The 23,194-nt window shown below is 35.8% G+C and overlaps 1 protein-coding gene across 10 annotated transcripts in view; it reads right to left on the reverse strand.

The window, feature by feature from the left end:
- Nucleotides 1–23,194, reverse strand: part of LCORL (ligand dependent nuclear receptor corepressor like) — a 166,468-nt gene that overhangs the window by 40,858 nt on the left and 102,416 nt on the right. For all 10 annotated transcript variants that reach the window (XM_036921039.2, XM_036921033.2, XM_036921037.2 and 7 more), the window contains one exon: nucleotides 2,682–2,933. In XM_036921039.2, the coding sequence (XP_036776934.1) occupies nucleotides 2,682–2,933 (252 nt within the window). The remainder of the gene's footprint in view (nucleotides 1–2,681; nucleotides 2,934–23,194) is intronic.

The raw sequence follows: 23,194 nt of genomic DNA on the forward strand, positions 1-23,194 counted from the left end.
GACTACCCACAAGTATCCACATTATCAATGATTATATTATCAACTGGAATTAATGAATTACATTATCTATCTGAATAAAGTAACTCACAAAACAAACAATGGCTTAAATGAGTACTGTTAAATTATATAGAGTGAGAATATGAAAAATGTACGCCACTAGCAAATAATAAACAAAGGTAGAACTAACACTGCTACTGCTAATATGAGCACTTTGATTATAGTATAAGGTAAGAACAGTGAAATTAGGCCAAAAATTTAATTCTTAGGAAAACCATTTGAAATATGGATTTATACCCTCTATCATTACTAATTAAACTCTCCCAAAGTCTGTATTGCATAATATGATACTATTGGTGAAGTCACTATGATTAATAAAACATCTAAAATTTATAACTTTATTTCAAGCTTAAAAATGTTAATTTGTGGAAAGATTAGTGTACATAAGATATACATATAGACACATGCGTGTGCACACAAATGCATCAAAGGGTATGCAACCAAGAAATCATTTTCCCAGTTCCATTTAAGAAATGTCTCATCCTTAGAAATATGCTTTCTTATATGGACTTTTTAAAAAAAATTGGTATGCGAGTAGGCAAAATTAGAGCCCATCCATCTATATACCACAGCAGAATGCTTTTATAGAAGAAAATATGATTTTATTACTCTCTGCATAAAGCAATCTAGCAGCTTTCTGTGGCCTTAAGAAAAGTCAAAATCCTTAGTATTTCTTACACGGTTTTCTCACAATCTGGTCCCTGCCTAATTCTTTAGCCTCATCTATTACCATTCTCTTCCCTGCTCCCTATACTACAAGCCACACTAGGAAAAATCCCATCTTGAAGTAAGAACACTGAAATTATACATGACAAGAAGTTATCCCTTAAAATAAAAATCTTCAGGAAGACTACTTATAGTAGTATCTATCCACTACCATTAGTGTTTTCAACCTCAAGATGTTCACATATTTGTGCACTTTGCCTAGAATAACACAATTTTAAAAAATTTTTATTACTTGTTTTCCACATGTTCTTGGATCTGCATTACCACTTCAGCTCACAGAATCACAGAATGTAAGGACTGGAAATTTACTTTTAAAATGACATCTAGTCCAACCACTCACTCGATGTTTTTGAATACCTCTAATGATAAGACAACAGAAAAATCATTTTCCAGTTCCATTTAAGAAATGTCTGATCCTTAGAAATATTCTTTCTTACAGGGACTTGAAATCTGTTTCCACCTAACTTCTTGTTAGTGGTCCTAATTCTACTCATTGGGTCATTCAGAGAAAATTCGGTCCTACTTTAGTGTAATAAGCATACAATTATTTTCAGATCACTATCATAGTACTTTTAAGGCCTCTCTTCTGTGGTGGCAAGGAACAGGAGGGACAGAGTAAGAAGAGACTTAGTGTTACCTTTTATAAATTTGTTATTTTATATTTAACTTTCACATTGCCCTAATAAGCTTGTTATTATTATTGCCAAGTAACAAATGAGGAAATGAAAGCTCCAACTGGTAAAGTTGTTCCAGTAACTGAAGTAGCAGAGCTGGGATTTCTCCCACAGGTCTGTCATATACCAAAGCCAATGTTTTATTCTCTTTAGAACAATGAACTACCTCCCACAAATGAGAAGAGATCTAACAGAGTGTGAAACACAGAAAAGCAAAACAGAATTCTAAGAATCCTATGCTTTCTAAGTTCCAAAATTCTATTGATGACATTTTTTCCTTAAGCCTTATATCACAGTCATCATTGACATTTCTTTCTCAATAACCTATCAATATAATTGTAATATTTCTCATATCTGTCCACATAAACTGATACAACCTAAAATTAGGAAACCAAAAACAGAAAATTATTTTCATTATTTCAGCCTCTCCTAATTTTAATCTGTCTTCCAAACTAAAAAGATTATCTTCTTTAAACACTGACTAGAGTACTTGTCTTTAGAGCCCAAGCACAACACTGCCTTCTGCAGTCAAACGTAATGCTGATATTTTCTGGCTTCTAGGACTGACAACGCTATCCCTAACTTGTGTCAACAAAAGTTACTCATTTTCTCTTCTCCAGAGAACATTTACCATCCATCACAGGCACTTAAAAGGCCCTTATTTTCCTCTGTGAATCATGGCTCTTCCTTCAATTATCGATTAGATAACTCCAATGTAACCTTCCCTCATAATTCAGGCTTCTTATGAAAAATGCACCTCTATATAATTACGTTATTTCATTACATTTATCACATGTATTTACTTTTCTCTTTCCCCAGTTACATCATAAACAACTGAAGATAAATCTATTTCTCTTTTTCACCTAAATGCAAAAATCTGAACAGCAAATGCTTAACGTTCTCAGCTATACATTAAAAAAATTTTTTTTATCATATACACCTCTTTACTTGTATTCTTTGCTTTTAAGTTGCTTGGTAGGATTCTCTCACCATACACCTTACTGTGAAAAGAGATTGAGAGCAACTCAAGCATCCTCTTTTATAAAAAAAAGTCAAATGCACTACAAAAAGCTCTAATTTAGCACTTCTTTCTAGTCCATGTTACACAGCCTAATTACATGTAATATTACTTCTAAAATAAACTTTACTATAAATATAAGGTTAGATATATATACATATGAGTACTAAAACATAAAATCATATCACGCACACACAAAATCTTACCTTGCTGAGTATTTTGTTCTTGCGTTCGATTCACAGTGAGATCTAAGGGGCCTTCCTGCTCTTCCTGAAGGGAGTTTTCTGCTTGATTCATTTGGATACTTTTACATATTAGACTTGGTCCAATTGAACCATTTCTATTCTCTTGAATTTTACCACTTTTTGAAATATACTCAATTGCAAACTGACGTATCATCTTTTTCATTAATTCCTGAGCAACTAGGGGAATGTTAGGATCACAGTTCTGAGGAAGATCTAGGGAAGAAATAAATATAATATGCATTAAAAATGAGAAATGCAAAAGACCAACATTTAAACTTAATTACAAATTAATGATTTCAGAGGTCTTTTAGTTCAGCCTTTAATTGCCAATGGTTTCTAGGACTTAGCAATAAAACCCTTATAGATTTAATTAGTATTATAGTATAGCAACCCAAAACTTGACATATTTAATCATTTATTAAACATTTTTGGTCCCAAACTAAAATACAGATAATCAGAGATGCAGAGAGGCTCATTTTCAGAATTTTAATTCAAATGTATTCTACTAGATATTAAAACACTTAGTATGTGAACACAAATTGTGTACATAAGTAACAAAGCAACTTTTAACCATCCAAACTCTAATAAGTGTTTATTACCATTGAATTATTCAACTTTCTCAAAAGTGAATTTCATACACAGCCTGAATGTCATTATCAAGGATTTTGTGCTCAACTTTTATATTAAGGAATTTCAATCAAAAGAAAAAAAGATAAAGAACGATACAAGGACACCGTCAACCAAAATTCAGTATTCTGCCACATTCACTTTCTTTTTCATTTGTTTTTGTTTTCAAAACCAGTGAAAGTAAATTATAGAATTATGACATTTCATTTCTAAAATTTCAGCATGCATACATAAAGATTCTCCTATAAAAACAGCAATATTATTATGAGGATCTTAATCAATCCTTGATCCCAAAATGTGTTATCAGAACTATAATGAAGTTGAGCAATGATATACAATTCTGTTTAAAACATGTACAAGAGGTAAAAACAACTGATTGATTATATGGTAAGAGATGTGGAATAAGCACAGACCACTTATAAACACAGTATATAATAGTGATAAAGAGTTTTGGTATTGCGGAAGGGAGGTGGATGTCTTTCTCACATAGACTTTTGGCCTCACCCCAATTTGTTTATTTACTCTGCTCCTTCAGAGGTCCAATACAGTAAGTTGGGAAGCACAACAAAGCATACATGTGATTAGACTCCATACTCTGTTCCTCTTAGAAATAAGCCAGTTCTAGAGATACCAAAGTGCCTCAATTCTTACCAAGACAGATGATTGTTATGTGAACTGGCTTGCCCTATTCCAGGGCTTTCTGAGACTGAAGGCTTAAATCTCCTTAGTTTTGGTTTCAGTATTAGCTAGAGCACTTATCTAAGGTAACTGAAGGCAAGTCCTCCAAATAGCAACTATCATTATAGACCCATGACTCAAAAATGCAAGATTTGAAAATACACTCTTTAGAGGAGAGAAGAAGCAATGAACTACCCCACATCTAGGAGGAGATTGTGACCTAAGCTGACATGAATCTACCTATGGTCCTACAGAAATATCAATACACTTGATCATAGGGTGCTGTTTAGGACCCTCTGGAGATGTTACATAATAAATATCTCTTACTATACTACATCTTCCAAAGCAAAGAATTTTGAATTCTGAAAAAACATCTGACAGAAAGGACTGTGGTCCTATAAAAAAGGTCCTGCGAACAGAAAAATGAGTGAATTTGGAAGATATACCATATAAATCAAACTCCAGATGGCTGCAACAATAACTAATCCTTTCACTGCAGCCAAGTGAGCAATTGAGCCAGAATATACAGCTAAGCCATTCTCAAGATTCGTAGCTCAAACAGGGACTCTGTGGCATCTTATTACACTGATGGACAGGGACTGCAATGGGGCATGGGGTGGGGGTGGGGGGACTCGATATTAGGGGTGAATGTAATAACTACATTGTTTTTCTTGTGAAACCTTCATAAGACTGTATATCAATGATACCTTAATAAAAAAATTAATATAAATATAAATAAACTAATGACAGTAAATATCATCCAAAAAAAAATTTCTAGCTCAGAAAAAATGTTCTGAGACAACGAATGTTCTTTTAAACTGCTAAATTTTGGGGGTGATTTGTTAAATCCTAAGAGACGATACAGATTTTGGTACTCGTTAGTGGGATGCTGCTGTTAATGAAAACCTACAGTGCAGATGTGGCTTTACAACCAGGAAATGGGCTTTGGTGTTAAAATAAGCCTAAAGTACCTTGAAGAAACTGTATTAGTGGTCTCATAGTCCCTGATAAGGCTGCATGGAAAAAAGTTATAGATAAATGCAGTAAATGTTACTGGAAAGTTGAAAAAAGATCATACATATCATGTAGTGACAGGAAATTTACAACATGATTGTATGCAGTAAAAGGGAAGTAAAAATATTCCTAATGAAATGGTGATATGCTTAGAGAAATTTCTAAGCAGTGTTAAAATGTCCTGATTTCTTTTTTGCTAATTAAATGAGAAAAAAAGAGACATATAAAGGAAGGATTTTATAAGAATGAAAGAAACCAGAAAAATCATGATTGTTTCAGAAACTTTCAGTCACACAGGCAGCAAATGAGGCTAAACTTGAGAAAGGTAGAAAGAAGATTGAATCAAGGAAAAAGCCACGAAAATATACTTCAGAAAGCTGGTGGGTTCTCTTCAACTTTGACTCTCTTAATACTGTGGGTCTGATGTGGACTTTTAATTTTAATTGCTCTGTGTGTGGGGCAGAGGAAGGAAGGGTAGATGTCATTCATTAAACAAAAGAATTCTAGAATTACCCAAAAGCTTTCTAGAAAGTGTATATTCAAGAATATTGGCCCAAATGATCAGTCTAAACTCACAATTAATGGAACTAGAAAAAGAAGGACAAGTGAGGCCCAAAGTCAGTAGAAGGAGGAACATAATACAGATCAGAGTAGAAATAAATAAATTTAAGAAGAATAAAACAACAGAAAGAATCAATGAAACCAGGAGCTGGTTCTTCAAGAAAATAAACAAAATAGATAAACCCTTAGCCAGACTTACTAAGAAAAAAAGACAATGTACACACATAAACAGAATCAGAAATGAGAAAGGAAAAGTCACTACAGACACCACAAACATACAAAGAATTATTAAAGAATACTATGAAAAATAATATGCTAACAAATTGGATAACCTAGAAGAAATGGAAAACTTTCCAGAAAAATACAACTTTCCAAGACAGACCCAGGAAGAAACAGAAAATGTGAGCAGATCAATTACCAGCAATGAAACTGATTTGGTAATCAAAAAACTACCTAAAAACAAAACCCCTGGAACAGATGGCTTCACCACTGAATTTTATCAAACATTTAGAGAAGACCTAATATCCATCCTCCTTAAAGGTTTCCAAAAAGTAGAAGAGAAGAGAATACTATCAAACTCATTCTATGAGGCCAGCATCATTCTAATACTAAAACCAGGCAAAGACACCACAAAAAAGAAAACTACAGACCAATATTCCTGACGAACATAGATGCAAAAATACTCAACAAAATACTAGCAAACTGAACACAAAAATACATCAAAAAGATCATCCATCATGATCAAGTAGGATTTATTGCAGGGATGCAAGGATAGTACAATATTCGAAAATCCATCAACATCATACACCACATCAACAAAAAGCAGGACAAAAATCATATCATCATCTCAATAGATACCAAAAAAGCATTTGACAAAATTCAACACCCATTCATGATAAAAACTCTCAACAAAATGGGTATAGAGAGCAAGTACCTCAACATAATACAGGCCATATATGAAAAACCCACAGCCAAGATTATACTTAACAGTAAGAAGCTGAAAGCTTTTCCTTAAAGATCGGGAACAAGACAAGGATGCCCACTCTCCCCACTTTTATTCAACATATTACTAGAGGTCCTAGCCATGGCAATCAGACAACACAAAGAAATAAAAGGCATCCAGACTGGTAAGAAAGAAGTTACACTGACACTATTTGCAGAAGACATGATATTGTACATAAAAACCCCTAAAGAATCCACTCCAAAACTATTAGAATAAGTGAATTTAGCAAAGTTGCAGGATGTAAAATTAATACACAGAAATCTGTTGTGTTCCTATGCACTAACAATGAACTACAAGAAAGAGAAATCAGGAAAATAATTCCATTTACTATCACATGAAAAAGAATAAAATATCTAGGAATAAACCTAACCAAGGAGGTGAAAGACCTATACCCTGAAAACTACAAGACACTTATGAGAGAAATTAAAAAAGACACCAGTGAAAGGAACTACATCCTATGTTCATGTATAGGAATAATTAATATTGTCAAAATGGCCATCCTGCCTAAAGCAATCTACATATTCAGTGCAATCCCTATCAAAATACCGGCAGCATTCTTCAATGAACTGGAACAAATAGTTCTAAAATTCATATGGAACCACAAAAGACCCTGAATAGTCAAAGCAATCCTGAGAAGGAAGAATAGAATGCGGGGACTTCAAGCTCTGTAACAAAGCCACAGTAATCTAAACAATTTGGTACTGGCACAAGAACAGAACCATATATCAGTGGAATAGAATAAAGAGCCCTGATAGTAATCTAAACATATACAGCCAATTAATATACAATAATAGATTCATGGCTATACAATGGGGTAATGATAGCCTCTTCTACAACTGGTGTTGGCAAAACTGGACAGCTACACGTAAGAGAATGAAACTGGAGTACGATCTAACTCCATACACAAAAGTAAACTCGAAATGGATCACAGACCTGAATGTAAGTCATGAAACCATAAAACTCTTAGGAGACAACATAGGCAAAAATCTCCTGAATATAAACATTAGCAACTTTTTCCTGAACACATCTCCTTGGGCAAGGGAAACAGAAGGAAAATGAACAAATGGGACTACATAACACTAAAAAGCTTCTGTACAGCAAAGGACCCCTACAGTATGGGAGAATATATTTGTAAATGAGTATCTGACAAGGGGTTAACATCCAAAATATATAAAGAACTCATATGCCTCAACAACAAAAAAGCAAATAACCCGATTAAAAAACGGGTGGAAGATGTGAACAGAGAATTCTCCAAAGAAGAAATTCAGATGGCCAACAGGGACATTAAAAGATGCTCTACAGGGAAATGCAAATTAAAACCACAATGAGATATCACCTCACACCAGTTAGGATGGCCACCATCCAAAAGATAAGGAACAACAAATGCTGGCGAGGATGTGGAGGAAGGGTAAACCTCCTACAGTGTTGGTGGGAACGTAAATTAGTTCAACTACTGTGGAAAGCAGTATGGTGGTTCCTCAAAAAACTAAAAATAGAAATACCATTTGACCCAGGAATCCCACTCCTAGGAATTTACCAAAAGGAAACAAGATCCCCAATTCAAAAAGACATATGCACTCCTATGTTGGTCACAGCACTATTTATAATAACCAAGATATGGAAGCAACCTCAGTGTTCATCAGTAGATGAATGGATAAGAAGAGGTGGTACATATACACAATGGAATATTATTCAGCCATTAGAAGAAAACAAATTCTACCATTTGCAACAACATGGATGGAGCTAGAGAGTATTATGCTCAGTGAAATAAGCCAGGCTGAGAAAGACAAGTATAAAATGATTTCACTCATTTGTGGCATATAACAATGAAGCAAAAGTGAAGAAACAAAACAACAGCAGACTGACTAACTCCAAGAAGGGACTAGCAATTACCAAATGGAAGGGGGTAGAGGGGGAGGGAGAGGGGCATTAAGGGGTGCTATGATTAGCATAATGTAGGGGGGTCACAGGGAAGGTAGTATAGTACAGAGAAGATAAGTAGTGACTCTATAGCATCTTACTATGCTGATAGACAGTGACTGCAATGGAGTGGGGTGGGGGGACTTGATAATATGGGTGAATGTACTAACCACAAAACCACAATGTTGCTTATGTGAAACCTTTATAGCATTGTATATCAATGATACCTTAATGGGAAAACAAAAGATTATTGGCTAACTCTTGATAAGGACAAGAAGGACAAGTTTTGCAGCACTTTAAACTTCCCTATTCCTATCCTCTCTCATCAGTTCTGAGGTATCCTGCCCCAACACATGCATAACCCATAGGCAAAGATTAAGAATCTTATGGTTCTACATATTTAAGGAAATCTCTGTTTAATCATTACTTGACCACTAATCTAGCTAAGCACAGCTGTCAGTGGCCATACAATACAAAGAATACTGACTTCACAGAATTAGTTAAGAAAAGTCACTAAACAAACAAACAGCAATAACAAGAAATCCTGAGATGGGGGATAATCTGATTTCTACAGCTGTCACACTGTATTATTTATAATATCCTGTTCTTTATGCAAAACAGTTATGAGAAATGCAAAGAAAACAACAAAGTATGGTCCACACACAGGAAGAAAAAGTCACAAGAAAATATCTCTGAAAAGGACCAGATACTGGATTTCCAAGACAAAAACTTAAAATCAGCCATTTTATTTTATTTCACTTTTAACTGAAGCATCATTGATACACAATTTTACATTGGTTTCAAATGTACAACACAGTGGTTCAACAGTTACATAGCTTAAATCCTAATCCCCACTAGTGTGCAGTTATTATCTAAATCAGCCATTTTAAATATGTTTGAAGAATTAAAGGAAAGCATGTATAAAGGAATAAAAGAGAGTACCAGGAGTATATCTCACCAAATAAAAAATATAAAAAAATAGAAGTTTTTAAAAAGAACCAAATAGAAATTCTGGAGTTGAAAAGTATAGTAATGAAAATAAAATGCAAAGTTCTCTAGGTTGGATTCAACATCAGATTGGAATGTCAGAAAAAAAGTATCAGTGAATTTGAGTATGTAGGCCAATTGAGATGATCCAGCCTGAGAAGAGGAAGGAAAGAATGGAGATAGGGAAGAAGAGGGAATGAGGGAAAGGACAAATGGATGGATGGACAAGAGGGGAGAGTACAAAGCAGCAACAACAACAAAAAAGAACAGCCTCAGAGACCTGTGGGATACCATCACGTATACCAGCATTCACGCATGGTAGTGTCAGGAGAGAAGAGAAAGGAGTACAAAGAAGAAACGATGGCTGATAATTTCCCAAATTTGATGAAAACATTTACACAATCAAGAAGCTAGAAACTCCAAGTAGGACGAACTCCAACAAAGCCACACTTACATGCATTCTAATCAAAGAGCCAGAAACCAAAGATAAGGATTAAACCTTGAGAGAGAGAGAGAGAGAGAGAGAGAGAGAGGAAAAAACTCATCAGATACAAGGGATCCTCAATGAGACTAACAGCCAGTATCACATCAGACACCATGAAGACCAAGAAGGCAGTGGGATGACATGTTCAAGGAACTGAAAAAGACTGTTGACAAATAATTCTATATTCAGCAAAAATACCCTTTAAAAACAACAAGGAAATTTAGTCATTCTCAGATACACAAAAATGGAAAAAGTGTTGCTAGCTGTTCTGACCTAATGAAAAGATACTATACAGTATAGTCCACACAAAAATACAAAGCACCAGTACAGTAACTCCACAGGTAAAATACAGTATACATGTATTTTGTGTATGAGTTTATTTTTATTGTATAGTTGATATGCAATATTATGTTGGCTTCAGGTGTACACATTACTAATTTAACAACAAACTACATTATTAAATGCTCACTACAGGAGGTATAGTTATGGTCTACCATGAAAGACATTATATTATTATATTCACTATATTGCACTTTCATCCCCACAGCTAATTTATTTTATAATTTGAGGTGTGTACATCCTTATCCCCTCTTCACATATTTCACCCATTCCCCCATGCCCCTTCCCAATGGCAACCACCAGTCTGTTCTGTTTATGAGTCTTTTTCTGTTTGGTCTGTCCATTTGTTTTGTTGTTTAGATTCCACAGTAAGTGAAATCATATACCATTTACCTTTTTTGGGTTTTACTTTTTTCACTTAGCATTAATACCCTCTAGTCCATCCATGTTGTTGCAAATGCCAAGATTTCCTTCTTTATTTAATGGCTGAGTAATATCCCACTGTTTATCTCTGTACCAAGACTTCTATTCACTAATCTATCACTGGGCACGTGGGTTGTTTCTGTATCTTTGCTATTGTAAATAAGGATGCAATGTGCACATGTCTTTTAGAATCGGTGATTTTGTTTTCTTTGGATAAATTCCCAGAAGTGGAGTTACTGGGTCATATGGTATTTCTATTTTTACTTTTTTGAGAAACTATACACTGCTGTTTTGTTTGTAGCTGCCGTAAGTTACTTCCTATCAAATGTGTATGAGGGTTTCTTTGTCTCCACATTCGTGCCAGCCCTTGTTATTTCTTTTTTTTATTACTATCAGTTTTGACTAGTGTGAGTTAATATCTCATTATGGTTTTGATTTGCATTTCCCTGAGGGATTACTGATGAGGAGCATCTTTTCATGTGTGTTGGCCATATGTATGTTTTCTTTGGGAGAATGTCTATTCAGGTCTCCTGCCCATTCTTGAAATTGGATTTGTTTTTTTTGGTGTTGAGCTGGATGAGTTCTTTATGTATTTTTGATGTTAGCCACTTATTGGGTATATCACTCCCAAATATCTTCTCCCATTCATCAGGCTGCCCTTCTGTTTTGTTCATGGTTTCCTTTGCTGTAGAGAAGACTTTTAGTTTGATGTAGTCCAACTTCTTCATTTTTGCTTTTGTGTCCTTTGTCTGGGAAGATGTATCTAGAAAAAAATTACTAATGCCAATGTTCAAGAGTTCACTTCCTATATTTTCTTCTAGAAGTTTTATGGTTTCAGGTCTTACATTTAAGTCTTTAACCCATTTTGAATTCATGTGTATGGTGCAAGACAGTGATCCAGTTTCATTCTTTCACATGTAGCTGTACAGTTTTCCCAACACCACTTATTGAAGACACTGCTTTTTCTCCATTGTATATCCTTGACTCCTTGGTCATATACCAATGAACCATATAAGCATGGGTTTATTTCTGGGCTCTTTATTTTCCTACATTGATCTGTGTGTCTATTTTTGTGCCAATAATAAACTGTTATGAGTACTGTAGCTTTATAATATAGTTTGAAATGAGAGCATAGGTAGCTCTGGCTTTGTTTTTCTTTCTCAAATTTATTTGGTTATTAGGAGTCTTTTGTCTAAAATATCCATAAAAGTTTTAGAATTATTTACTCTGGTTTTGAAAGATGCTATTGATATATTGATAGGGATAGCACTTAATTTGTGGACTGCTTTTGACAGTATGGGCATTTTTTAATTTTATTTTATTTTTAAAATTTTATCATTAATCTACAATTATATGCAGAACATTGTTTACTAGACTCCCACCTTCACCAAGTCTCCCCCACAATCCCCATTACAGTAAATGTCCATCAGTGTAGTAAGATGTAGAATCACTACTTGTCTTCTCTGTGTTGTACAGCCATCCCCATGCCTCCCCTCCAACATTATACATGCTAATCATAATGCACCCTATCTTTTTCCCTCCCCTTTTCCCCTCCCTTCCCACCCATACTCCCCAGTCCCTTTCACTTTGGTAACTGTTAGTCCATTCTTGGGTTCTGTGCTTCTGCTGCTGTTTCGTTCCTTCAATTTTTCGTTGTTCTTATACTCCATATATGAGTGAAATCATTTGGTTAGCTCCATCCATGTTGTTGCAAATGGTAGGATTTGTTTTCTTTTTATGGCTGAATAATATTCCATTGTGAATATGTACCACATCTTCTTTATCCATTCATCTACTGATGGACACTGGGCTTCTTCCATTTCTTGGCTATTATAAATAGTGCAGCGATAAACATAGGGGTGCATCTGTCTTTTTCAAATACGGCTGCTGATTCTTAGGGTAAATTCCTAGAAGTGGAGTTCCTGGCTCAAATGGTAAGTCTATTTTGAGCATTTTGAGGAACCTCCATATTGCTTTCCACAATGGTTGAACTAATTTACATTCCCACCAGCAGTGTAGGAGGGTTCCCCTTTCTCCACAACCTCGCCAACATTTGTTGTTGTTTGTCTTTTGGATGGTGGCGATCCTTACTGGTGTGAGGTGATATCTCATTGTGGTTTTAATTTGTGTTTCACTGATGACTAGCAATGTGGAGCATCTTTTCATGTGTTTGTTGGCCATCTGAATTTCTTCTTTGGAGAACTGTCTGTTCAGCTCCTCTGCCCATTTTTTAATTCGATTATTTGCTTTTTGTTTGTTGAGGTGCATGAGCTCTTTATATATTTTGGATGTCAACCCTTTATCGGATCTGTCATTTATGAATATATTCTCCCACACTGTAGGGTACTTTTTTTTCTATTGATGGTGTCCTTTGCTGTACAGAAGCTTTTCAGCTTGATATAGTCCCACTTGTTCGTTTTTGCTTTTGTTTCCCTTGTCCAGGGACATATGTTCATGAAGAAGTCGCTCATGCTTATGTCCAAGAGATTTTTGCCTATGCTTTTTTCTAAGAGTTTTATGGTTCCATGACTTACATTCAGGTCTTTGATCCATTTCTAATTTACTTTTCTGTATAGGGTTAGACAGTGATCCGGTTTCATTCTCTTACATGTAGCTGTCCAGTTTTGCCAGCACCATCTGTTGAAGACACTGTCATTTTCCCATTGTATGTCCATGGCTCCTTTATCATATATTAATTGACTATATATGTTTGGGTTAATGCTTGGAGTCTCTATTCTGTTCCACTGGTCTGTGGCTCTGTTCTTGTACCAGTACCAAACTGTGTTGATTACTGTGACTTTGTAGTAGAGCTTGAAGTTGGGGAGTGAGATCCCCCCTATTTTATTCTTCCTTCTCAGGATTGCTTTGGCTATTCGGGGTCTTTGGTGTTACCATATGAATTTTTGAACTATTTGTTTCAGTTCGTTGAAGAATGGTGCTGGTAATTTGATAGGGATTGCATCAAATCTGTATATTGCTTTGGGCAGGATGGCCATTTTGATTATATTAATTCTTCCTAGCCAAGAGCATGGGATGAGTTTCCATTTCTTAGTGTCCTCTTTTATTTCTCTTAAGAGTGTCTTATAGTTTTCAGGGTATAGGTCTTTCACTTCCTTGGTTAAGTTTATTCCTAGGTATTTTATTCTTTTTGATGCAACTGTGAATGGAATTGTTTTCCTGATTTCTCTTTCTATTAGTTCATTGTTAGGGTATAGGAAAGCCACAGATTTCTGTGTGTTAATTTTGTATCCTGCAACTTTGCTGTATTCCAATATCAGTTATAGTAGTTTTGGAGTAGAGTCTTTAGGGTTTTTTATGTACAATATCATGTCATCTGCAAATAGTGACAGTTTAACTTCTTCTTTACCAATGTGGATTCCTTGTATTTCTTTGTTTTGTCTAACTGCCATGGCTAGAACCTCCAGTACTATATTGAATAACAGTGGGGAGAGGGGGCATCCCTGTCTTGTTCCCGATTTCAGAGGAAAGGTTTTCAGTTTCTCACTGTTCACTATGATGTTGGCTGTGGGCTTATCATATATGGCCTTTATTATGTTGAGGTACTTGCCCTCTATATCCATTATGTGAGAGTTTTTATCATGAATGGATGTTGAATTTTGTTGAATGCTTTTTCAGCATCTATGGAGATGATCATGTGGTTTTTGTCTTTCTTTTTGTTGATGTGGTGGATGATGTTGATGGATTTTCGAATGTTGTACCATCCTTGCATCCCTGGGATGAATCCCACTTGGTCATGGTGTATGATCCTTTTGATATATTTTTGAATTCGGTTTGCTAATATTTTATTGAGTATTTTTGCATCTACATTCATCATGGATATTGGTCTGTAATTTTCTTTTTTGGTGGGGTCTTTGCCTGGTTTTGGTATTAGGGTGATGTTGGCTTCATAGAATGAGTTTGGGAGTATTCCCTCCTCTTCTATTTTTTGGAAAACTTTAAGGAGAATGGGTATTATGTCTTCTCTGTATGTCTGATAAAATTCCGAGGTAAATCCATCTGGCCTGGGGGTTTTGTTCTTGGGTAGTTCTTTGATTACTGCTTAAATTTCTTTGCTGGTAATTGGTTTGTTTAGATTTTGTGCTTCTTCCTTGGTCAGTCTTGGAAGGTTGTATTTTTCTAGGAAGTTGTCCATTTCTTCTAGGTTTTCCAGCTTCTTAGCATATAGGTTTTCATAGCAGTCTCTAATAATTCTTTGTATTTCTGTGGGGTCCCTCGTGATGTTTCCTTTCTCGTTTCTGATTCTGTTGATTCTCTTTTTCTCTTAATAAGTCTGGCTAGAGCTTATCTATTTTGTTTATTTTGTTGAAGAACCAGCTCTTGGTTTCATTGATTTTTCCTATTGTTTTATTCTTCTCAATTTTATTTATTTCTTCTCTAATCTTTATTATGTCCCTCCGTCTGCTGACCTTAGGACTCATTTGTTTTTCTTTGCCCAATTTCGATAATTGTGACATTAGACTATTCATTTGGGATTGTTCTTCCTTCTTTAAATATGCCTGGATTGCTATATATCTTCCTCTTAAGACTCCTTTTGCTGCGTCCCCCAGAAGTTGGGGCTTTGTTTTGTTGTTGTCATTTGTTTCCATATATTGCTGGATCTCCATTTTAATTTGGTCGTTGAACCATTGATTATTTAGGAGCATGTTGTTAAGCCTCCAAGTGTTTGTGAGCCTTTTTGCTTTCTTTGTACAATTTATTTCTAGTTTTATGCCTTTGTGGTCTGAAAAGTTGGTTGGTAGGATTTCAATCTTTTGGAATTTACTGAGGCTCTTTTTGTGGCCTAGTATGTGGTCTATTCTGGAGAATGTTCCATGTGCACTTGAGAAGAATGTGTATCTTGTTGCTTTTGGATGTAGAGTTCTATAGATGTCTATTAGGTCCATCTGTTCTAGTGTGTTGTTCAGTGCCTCTGTGTCCTTACTTATTTTCTGTCTGGTGGATCTGTCCTTTGGAGTGAGTGGTATGTTGAAGTCTCCCAGAGTGAAGGCATTGCATTCTATTTCCTCCTTTAGTTCTGTTAGTATTTATTTCACATATATTGGTGCTCCTGTATTGGGTGCATATATGTTTATAATGGTTATATCCTCTTATTGGACTGAGCCCTTTATCATTACATAATGTCCTTCTTTATCTCTTGTTACTTTCTTTATTTTGAAGTCTATTTTGTCTGATACTAGTACTGCAACACCTGCTTTTTTCTCTTTGTTTTTTGCATGAAATATCTTTTTGCATCCCTTGACTTTTAATCTGTACATGTCTTTGGGTTTGAGGTGAGTCTCTTGCAAGCAGCATATAGATGGGTCTTGCTTTTTCATCCATTCTATTACTCTGTGTCTTTCGATTGGTGCATTCAGTCCATTTATATTTAGGGTGATTATTGAAAGATATGTACTTATTGCCATTGCAGGCGTTACATTTGTGGTTACCAAAGGTTCAAGGTTAGCTTGTTTACTACATTGCTGTCTAACTTAGCTCGCTTATTGAGCTATTATAAACACAGTCTGATGATTATGTCTCTCCCTTCTTATTCCTCCTCCTCCATTCTTCATATATTCGGTGTTTTGTTCTGTGCTCTTTTTAGGAGTGCTCCCATCTAGAGCAGTCCCTCTAAGATACCCTGTAGAGGTGATTTGTGGGAGGCAAATTCCCTCAACTTTTGCTTCTATGGGAATTGTTAAATTCCTCCTTCATCTTTAAATGATAATCGTGCTGGATACAGTATCCTTGGTTCAAGGCCCTTCTGTTTCATTGCATTAAATCTATCATGCCATTGTCTTCTGGCCTGTAGGGTTTCTGTTGAGAAGTCTGATGGTAGCCTGATGGGTTTTCCTTTGTAGGTGACCTTTTTTCTCTCTCTGGCTGCCTTCAATACTCTGTCCTTGTCCTTGATCTTTGCCATTTTAATTATTATGTGTCTTGGTGTTGTCCTCTTTGGGTCCCATCTCTCAGGAGTTCTGTGTGCCTCTGTAGTCTGAGCAACTATTTCCTCCCCCAGTTTGGGGAAGTTTTCAGCAATTATTTCTTCAAAGACACTTTCTATCCCTTTTTCTCTCTCTTCTTCTTCTGGTACCCCTATAATACGGATATTTTTCCTTTTGGATTGGTCACACAGTTCTCTTTATATTGTTTCATTCCTGGAGATCCTTTTCTCTCTCTCTCTGTCAGCTTCTATGCGTTCCTGTTCTCTGGTTTCTATTCCATCAATGGCCTCTTGCATCTCATCCATTCTGTTTATAAATCCTTCCAGAGTTTGTTTCACTTCTGTAATCTCCCTCCGGACATGTGTAATCTCCCTCCAGATGTCTGTAATCTCCCTCTGGACTTCATCCCTTAGCTCTTGCATATTTCTCTGCAGCTCTGTCAGCATGTTTGATTTTTATTTTGAATTCTTTTTCAGGGAGACTGGTTAGGTCTGCCTCTGAAGATCCTTTCTCAGGTGTTGTTTGAACTATCTTGGACTGGATTAAATTTTTTCACCTTTTCATGGTGATAGCGGTGGTTGTAGGCAGGTTGTGGGTGTGTCAGCTGGGAGAAGAAAGTCCTTTCCTGCTTGCTTGATGCCTTGCCCTTCTCCGCTGCCTGTGTTGGTTACCCGCACTTCTGGAGCAGCCCCCGGGTTAGTCCTGTAAGCTGCTGTGGGCGGGTTCTCCGTCAGAGCAGCGCGGAGCCCTGCCGGGAGTGGCAGGCATGCCAGGTGCACTCCTCCACAATAGCGGCACCCCTGCCAGGCAGCTGTGTGCCAGCAGCGACCTATGGGTCTGGCCCGGGCGGCTGTGCATTGGGCTGGGATTCCGGTCAGCTGCTGGGAGCGTGCCTGCTCCCTCTGTATCCGCTGCAGGTGCATGCGGGGCTCTCCTGCGTGGTCCTCTACCGGGCTCCTCTGGCTCCACTGCTGCTGGTGCACGCGAGCCGCACCCAGGCTGTTCGGCAACCACTGCTGTGGGCTTGCACAAGCCTCTTCTGGTCCCCTCTGGCCCCGTTGGCGCATGCGATCTGCTCCCGGTCCCTTCCGGCGCCGCCGCCCCCGGCACGTGCAGCCACTCTCCCGCTACTGGGCTGGTGTGTCAGGGTCCGCACCAGTTGGAGGAACAACTGGCAGGCTGCTTAGTGCCATGAGGGGCTTCAGAGCTGCGCTGCCTCCCAAGGGTTTAGGGTGCCTAAGGTTCCCCGGGATTCCCAGCTGCTGGCTAAGTGTGCCGGGACCATTTCGTCCAGCTATGGGGTCCCTGTCTCTTTAAGACTTGCCGAGAGCACTCGCTTTTCTTTTGTCTCAGGGGCACTGGTTGCGGGAACCTGCCCACAGGTTTTGCTTCTCCTTTTCTCTGATATCCAGCACCCCATGCACCTTGTGTCTGCGCTCCGGGTGCGGATTTCTAGAGCTGGTTGTTTAGCAGTCCTGGGCTTTCACTCCCTCCCCATTCCAACTCCTTTCTTCCCGCCAGGTTCTGCGGTGGGGGAGCGTTTGGGTCCCGCCTGGCCATTGCTTGTATCTTACCCCCTTCGTGTGATGTTGAGTTCTCACAGATGTAGATGTATCCTGGCTGTTGTACTGCATCCACTGGTGTCTCTTTTAGGAATAGTTGTATTTATTGTATTTTCATAAATATATATGTTTTGGGGAGGAGAATTCCTCTGAACTATTCATGCCGCCATCTTCCCATGATCCTAGGATTTTAGAATGTAAGTTCAGATACCAGCATGTTGGGATACTTTAATATTTATAGCCTGTTTTTAAAATTAACCTTTTAACCTTGTCTATATTGTCTATTTTTATCTTTCCATTCTACTTCATTAATTTGTGTTCATATCTTGTTTGTTTGCCTTTCTCGTACTTATTTAGGGTTAAATTTTTTTTAAAAGAAAACCTCCTTCACTTTGGTGCTCGGATTACTCATTAAGTTCCAAAATTTTTTTTTCTAATGTGAGAATTTATGGCTATGAATTTCCTTCTACCAAATCAGCTTGTCGTATAAGTTTTAAAATGTATTTTTAATATTATTCAGTGTTAAATATATTCTAATAGACTTCATAAGGTCTTTTTTATTGAATGAACTACTCCAAAATGTCTTAAGTAATTTACAGTTACGTTTTTTTAACTGATCACCACTTAATTGAAATGTTTCAAGGTGTATGATCTGTGTAATATCAATGGTTGGATTCAGGGTTCTCTCCCTATATATGTATACATTAACCCAAACTTGTTAATTATGTTGTTGAAATCTTTCTTCTCATTAATTTTAGGTCTGTGTGACTTAACCAAGACCTTAAACATTCCCTCCATGATGTTTTCCTTGTACAATTGATCACTTTTGCTTTATATTTCAGACTATGTTATTCTGTTATACCTATTCATAATTGTCATGGTTTTCTGGTGAACGGTAACTTTAATCATGATATAAAAATCCTATTAATTTTTAATAATTCTCTTTGTCTTTATGTTTGATATAGTATGTTGCTACACATATTTGTGTGTATTTTCACCTTTCAGAAAGTCTTATGAAGAACATATAGATAGATTTGAATTTTTATTCTATGTGGTAGTCTGATGTTTTAATTGGAGAGTTCATACTATATTCAGATGTTTATTTCTATTTACTCCCATTTTTTTGCTTTTATAGATAGATCCAAATTCCTCTTTTGAAATTATTTTTTTCAAACTATTTTCCTTATTCTACTGGTTTGAAACTAGTATCTCTAGATCTCTTCCTTTATTACTTAGTCCAGAAATTTTCACATGCTTATTTTTCCTTGTCAAAGTCTAAAGTTAGTCAACATATTTGCCCTATGAAAGAGTTGTAGAATGCTTTAATTTCACTCACAACACTGCAGGCTTATATGCTCTTGTCAGGTGTTGCAGCTTTTTAAAATCCCACATATAGGTATTATTTTTATTATTTTGTAACTGTTTTCTTTAGATTTGCCCCAGTGCTTACTAATTTTTACTTTCATTCCTCCTTGCATCTCAGACTTTCTTTCTGGGGTTGTTTTGTTTCTTCCTTGAGTATAAACTTTTGTTTTGTTTTGTTTTTAAAGAAAAAGTCTGTTAAGGATGTAATGTCTCCATTTTCTTTATGTTTTAAACTGTAAAAGATGAGTTCCTTTAAAGAGCTTTTACCAAAATATAAAAATCCTAATTTGACAGTCACTTCCTCTTATAGGGGTCCATTTTTCCTTAGAAATCAGATGTCAGCCTACTGTTTAACTGAAAGTAATCAATCTTTAAATTTTGGCTGTTTCTGAGATTTTTCTCTTTTTCTTCAGTTTTCAACTAAATCTGATGTGAATCTATTTTCACTCATTCTGTTAGGTTAGGTAACACTAGGATCCCTGAATATAATTATTTATTATATCTTTCATAAATTCTGGAAAATACTCATGGCTGTATCATTTTGAGTATCAACTTATTAAAATTATATTTATAATCCCCACCTGAAACTCTGATTAAACACACAATAGCTTCTATCACTACATCCTCCCTGCCTCTTAGCATCTTTCACAATTTTCATCTCTGCTACATTTTTTGTGGCTCTTCAGATCACCCTTGGTTATCAATTACCCACACTATATGTAACTGATTTTAAAACTTAGTAGTTTTTAATTCCCACTGTTTCATTTTTAGATACTGTATTTGGTTATTTTTCATACAAATTGGGTAGTTACTGATAGTCTCTGTTACTCACGTTTTTGATTTTTAACTTCATATTTCTATAAACAGATTAAAACATACTCTTTTTATATTCTTACCTTTTCATTACAAAATCCATAGTCTTCAAAGGTTCAATCCTATTCTTTACTGTTTCTGCCAACTACTGCAGTCTTATTTGCTTATGTGTTTTATGATTTGTTTATTTGAGTAGGGGAATGAGCTCATTTTTAAATGAATTTTATATTTGGGACTATTTTGAGATCTAAGTTTTAGATAGTTTAGTAGAGGCTGTGCCTTCATTTCTGCTAGGTACTTGAAGTAGCTTTTAACTCAAGATGAACTAAAAAAACAGTTTTAATTGTGGCAAAATACACAAATTTACCACTCAATCATTTTATGTATATAGTTCAGTGATACTATATATACATTCATAATGTTGTGTAACCATCATCACTATCATTTCCACCTTGTATTTTTACCTTGTAAAACTGAAATTCTATAACCATTAAACAAGAACCTCTCATCCCCCGCCATCCAAGCAACTACAATTCCACTGTCTCTATGTTTTGACTACTCCAACTACCTAAGTAGAATCATACAGTACTTGTCTTTTTGTGACTTGCTTATTTCACTTAGTGTAATATCCTCAAGGTTCCTCATGTTGTAGCATATTAGAACTTCCTCCCTTTTTAGGGCTAAATAATATTCTTGTATGTCAACACCATATTTTTGCTTATTCATTCATCTGTCCATGGCTACTTGGGTTATTTCCAACCCAAGATGATTTTAAAGTAAATTCTAGACTTAGAGTTGGTATGAATTCAGATTCCTAAACCCTGTAACAACTGGTCAATAGCTAAAATACCAGGGAAGACATATGATACAGATACATCTTCTTGTTCTCTAAGTTTTGCCTTTTTGACTAGCATTTTCCACTGTTTTTTCTAACCTTTATTTCCAGAAACATGAAACCAAATTTCCCTTGATTATGAAGTTCCCTGTCATATCAAAGGTCATCTGTAATTAATCATAAAATTTTTCAAAATAAACACTTCTTTAATGACTCATTTAAAAATCAAATTACTCATACGTCTTACTTCCAAAAGACATAATTCATGTAAAATTCAAAATTATCTCTTTATATAATTTAAATATACTGAAGTGACTTACGAGATCTTTAATAATCTTTGAAGTTTAATGATATAGTGAGGCATTTAAACTTCCTATGGGACCATTCTGAGAAGCTCAAGCCCTGTGGAAAAATTTTAAGAATCTAAATGTAGAACAAAAAGCAAAAGAACTAATGATTTTTCAATGTTGACATAATCTCATGACAATTCCTGGAGACTCGGTGTTGAATTCTCAGAGGTATGGGTACAGAGATAACTAAATCTCCACAGCAAAATTCTCCTTGGCGCAGTTACTGATCCTGCAAAAAGCACCTCTTTGCTAACTTTTTGGTACGTCCCCATGTTCCAATGTTAAATAAGGTCTAAAAAGCCGATGCCAACAATTAAGACAAAAATCAGATTAAGGAAAAAGTCCATGATTTGCATTCAGAATTTTTCCTTCCTTAAAAGACAACTCAGTAGATGGTACCCAGTTTATTTTCCATGCATTTTTAAAAACTAGGACTAGTTGATTCTTTGAAAAGATAAATACAATTCATAGCCCCTAACCAGGATACAAAGAAAAAGAGGGAAGAGACAAAAATACAGAAATAAAAAAGAACCAATCACTACTGATATCATGGACATTAAAAGGCTAATAAAGAAATATTATGAACAACTTGTACACATAAATTCAATAATTTACATGAAATTGATCAATTTTTTGAAAGACACAATCTACCAACCTCATACAAGAAGAAACAGAAAACCTGTATAAGCTTATGTTTAAAAACTGAATAATTAATAACCATTCAAAGAAGAAAGCACCAGCCCAGATGGTTTCACTGGAAAATTCAATTAAATATTGAAGGAAAAAAAAAAGTGCAAAGTCCCTACATACTTTTTCAAAGAACAAAAGCATTGGGAGTACTTACTAACTTATTCTAAGGGCAGAATTACCCTAATGCAAAAGGCAGACAAAGACATTACAAGAAAAAACTACAGATCAATATCTCTCATGAACATAGTTGGAAAAATCATCAACAAAATATTAGCAAATCAAATCCAACAATATATAAAAAGAAACAAACACAATGACCAAGTGAGATTTATCCCAGATATGCAAAGCATATTCAACATTAAAAAATCAACTAATGTAATCCATCACATCAGTAGACCAAAGAAGAAAAATCATATGATCACTTCAATTGATACAGAAAAAGCAGCGAACAAAATCATATGATCACTTCAATTGATACAGAAAAAGCAGCGAACAAAATCATATGATCACCTCAATTGATACAGAAAAAGCAGCGAACAAAATCCAATATGCATTCTTATAAAAATTCTTCGTAAACTAGGAAGAGAGAACTTCCTCAACTTAATAAGAACATCTACAAAAAATCTAAAGCTAACATCAGACTTAATGGTGAGAAACTAGATGCTTTCCCCCTAAGATCTGAAACAAGGCAAGGATGTGCCTGCCCTCTTGGCACTCCTACTCAACATCACAATTGGAAATCCTAAGTAATATATAAGACAAGAAAAGGAAACCAAAGATATACAGATTGGGAAAGAAGAAATAAAACTGTCTTTATTCACAGATGACATAATTATCTATGTAGAAAGTCTCAAAGAGGCAACAAAAAACTCCTATAACTA

The sequence above is a fragment of the Manis pentadactyla genome, chromosome 5 (genome assembly GCF_030020395.1).
Source record: "Manis pentadactyla isolate mManPen7 chromosome 5, mManPen7.hap1, whole genome shotgun sequence".
In the NCBI taxonomy this organism is placed as follows: domain Eukaryota; kingdom Metazoa; phylum Chordata; class Mammalia; order Pholidota; family Manidae; genus Manis; species Manis pentadactyla.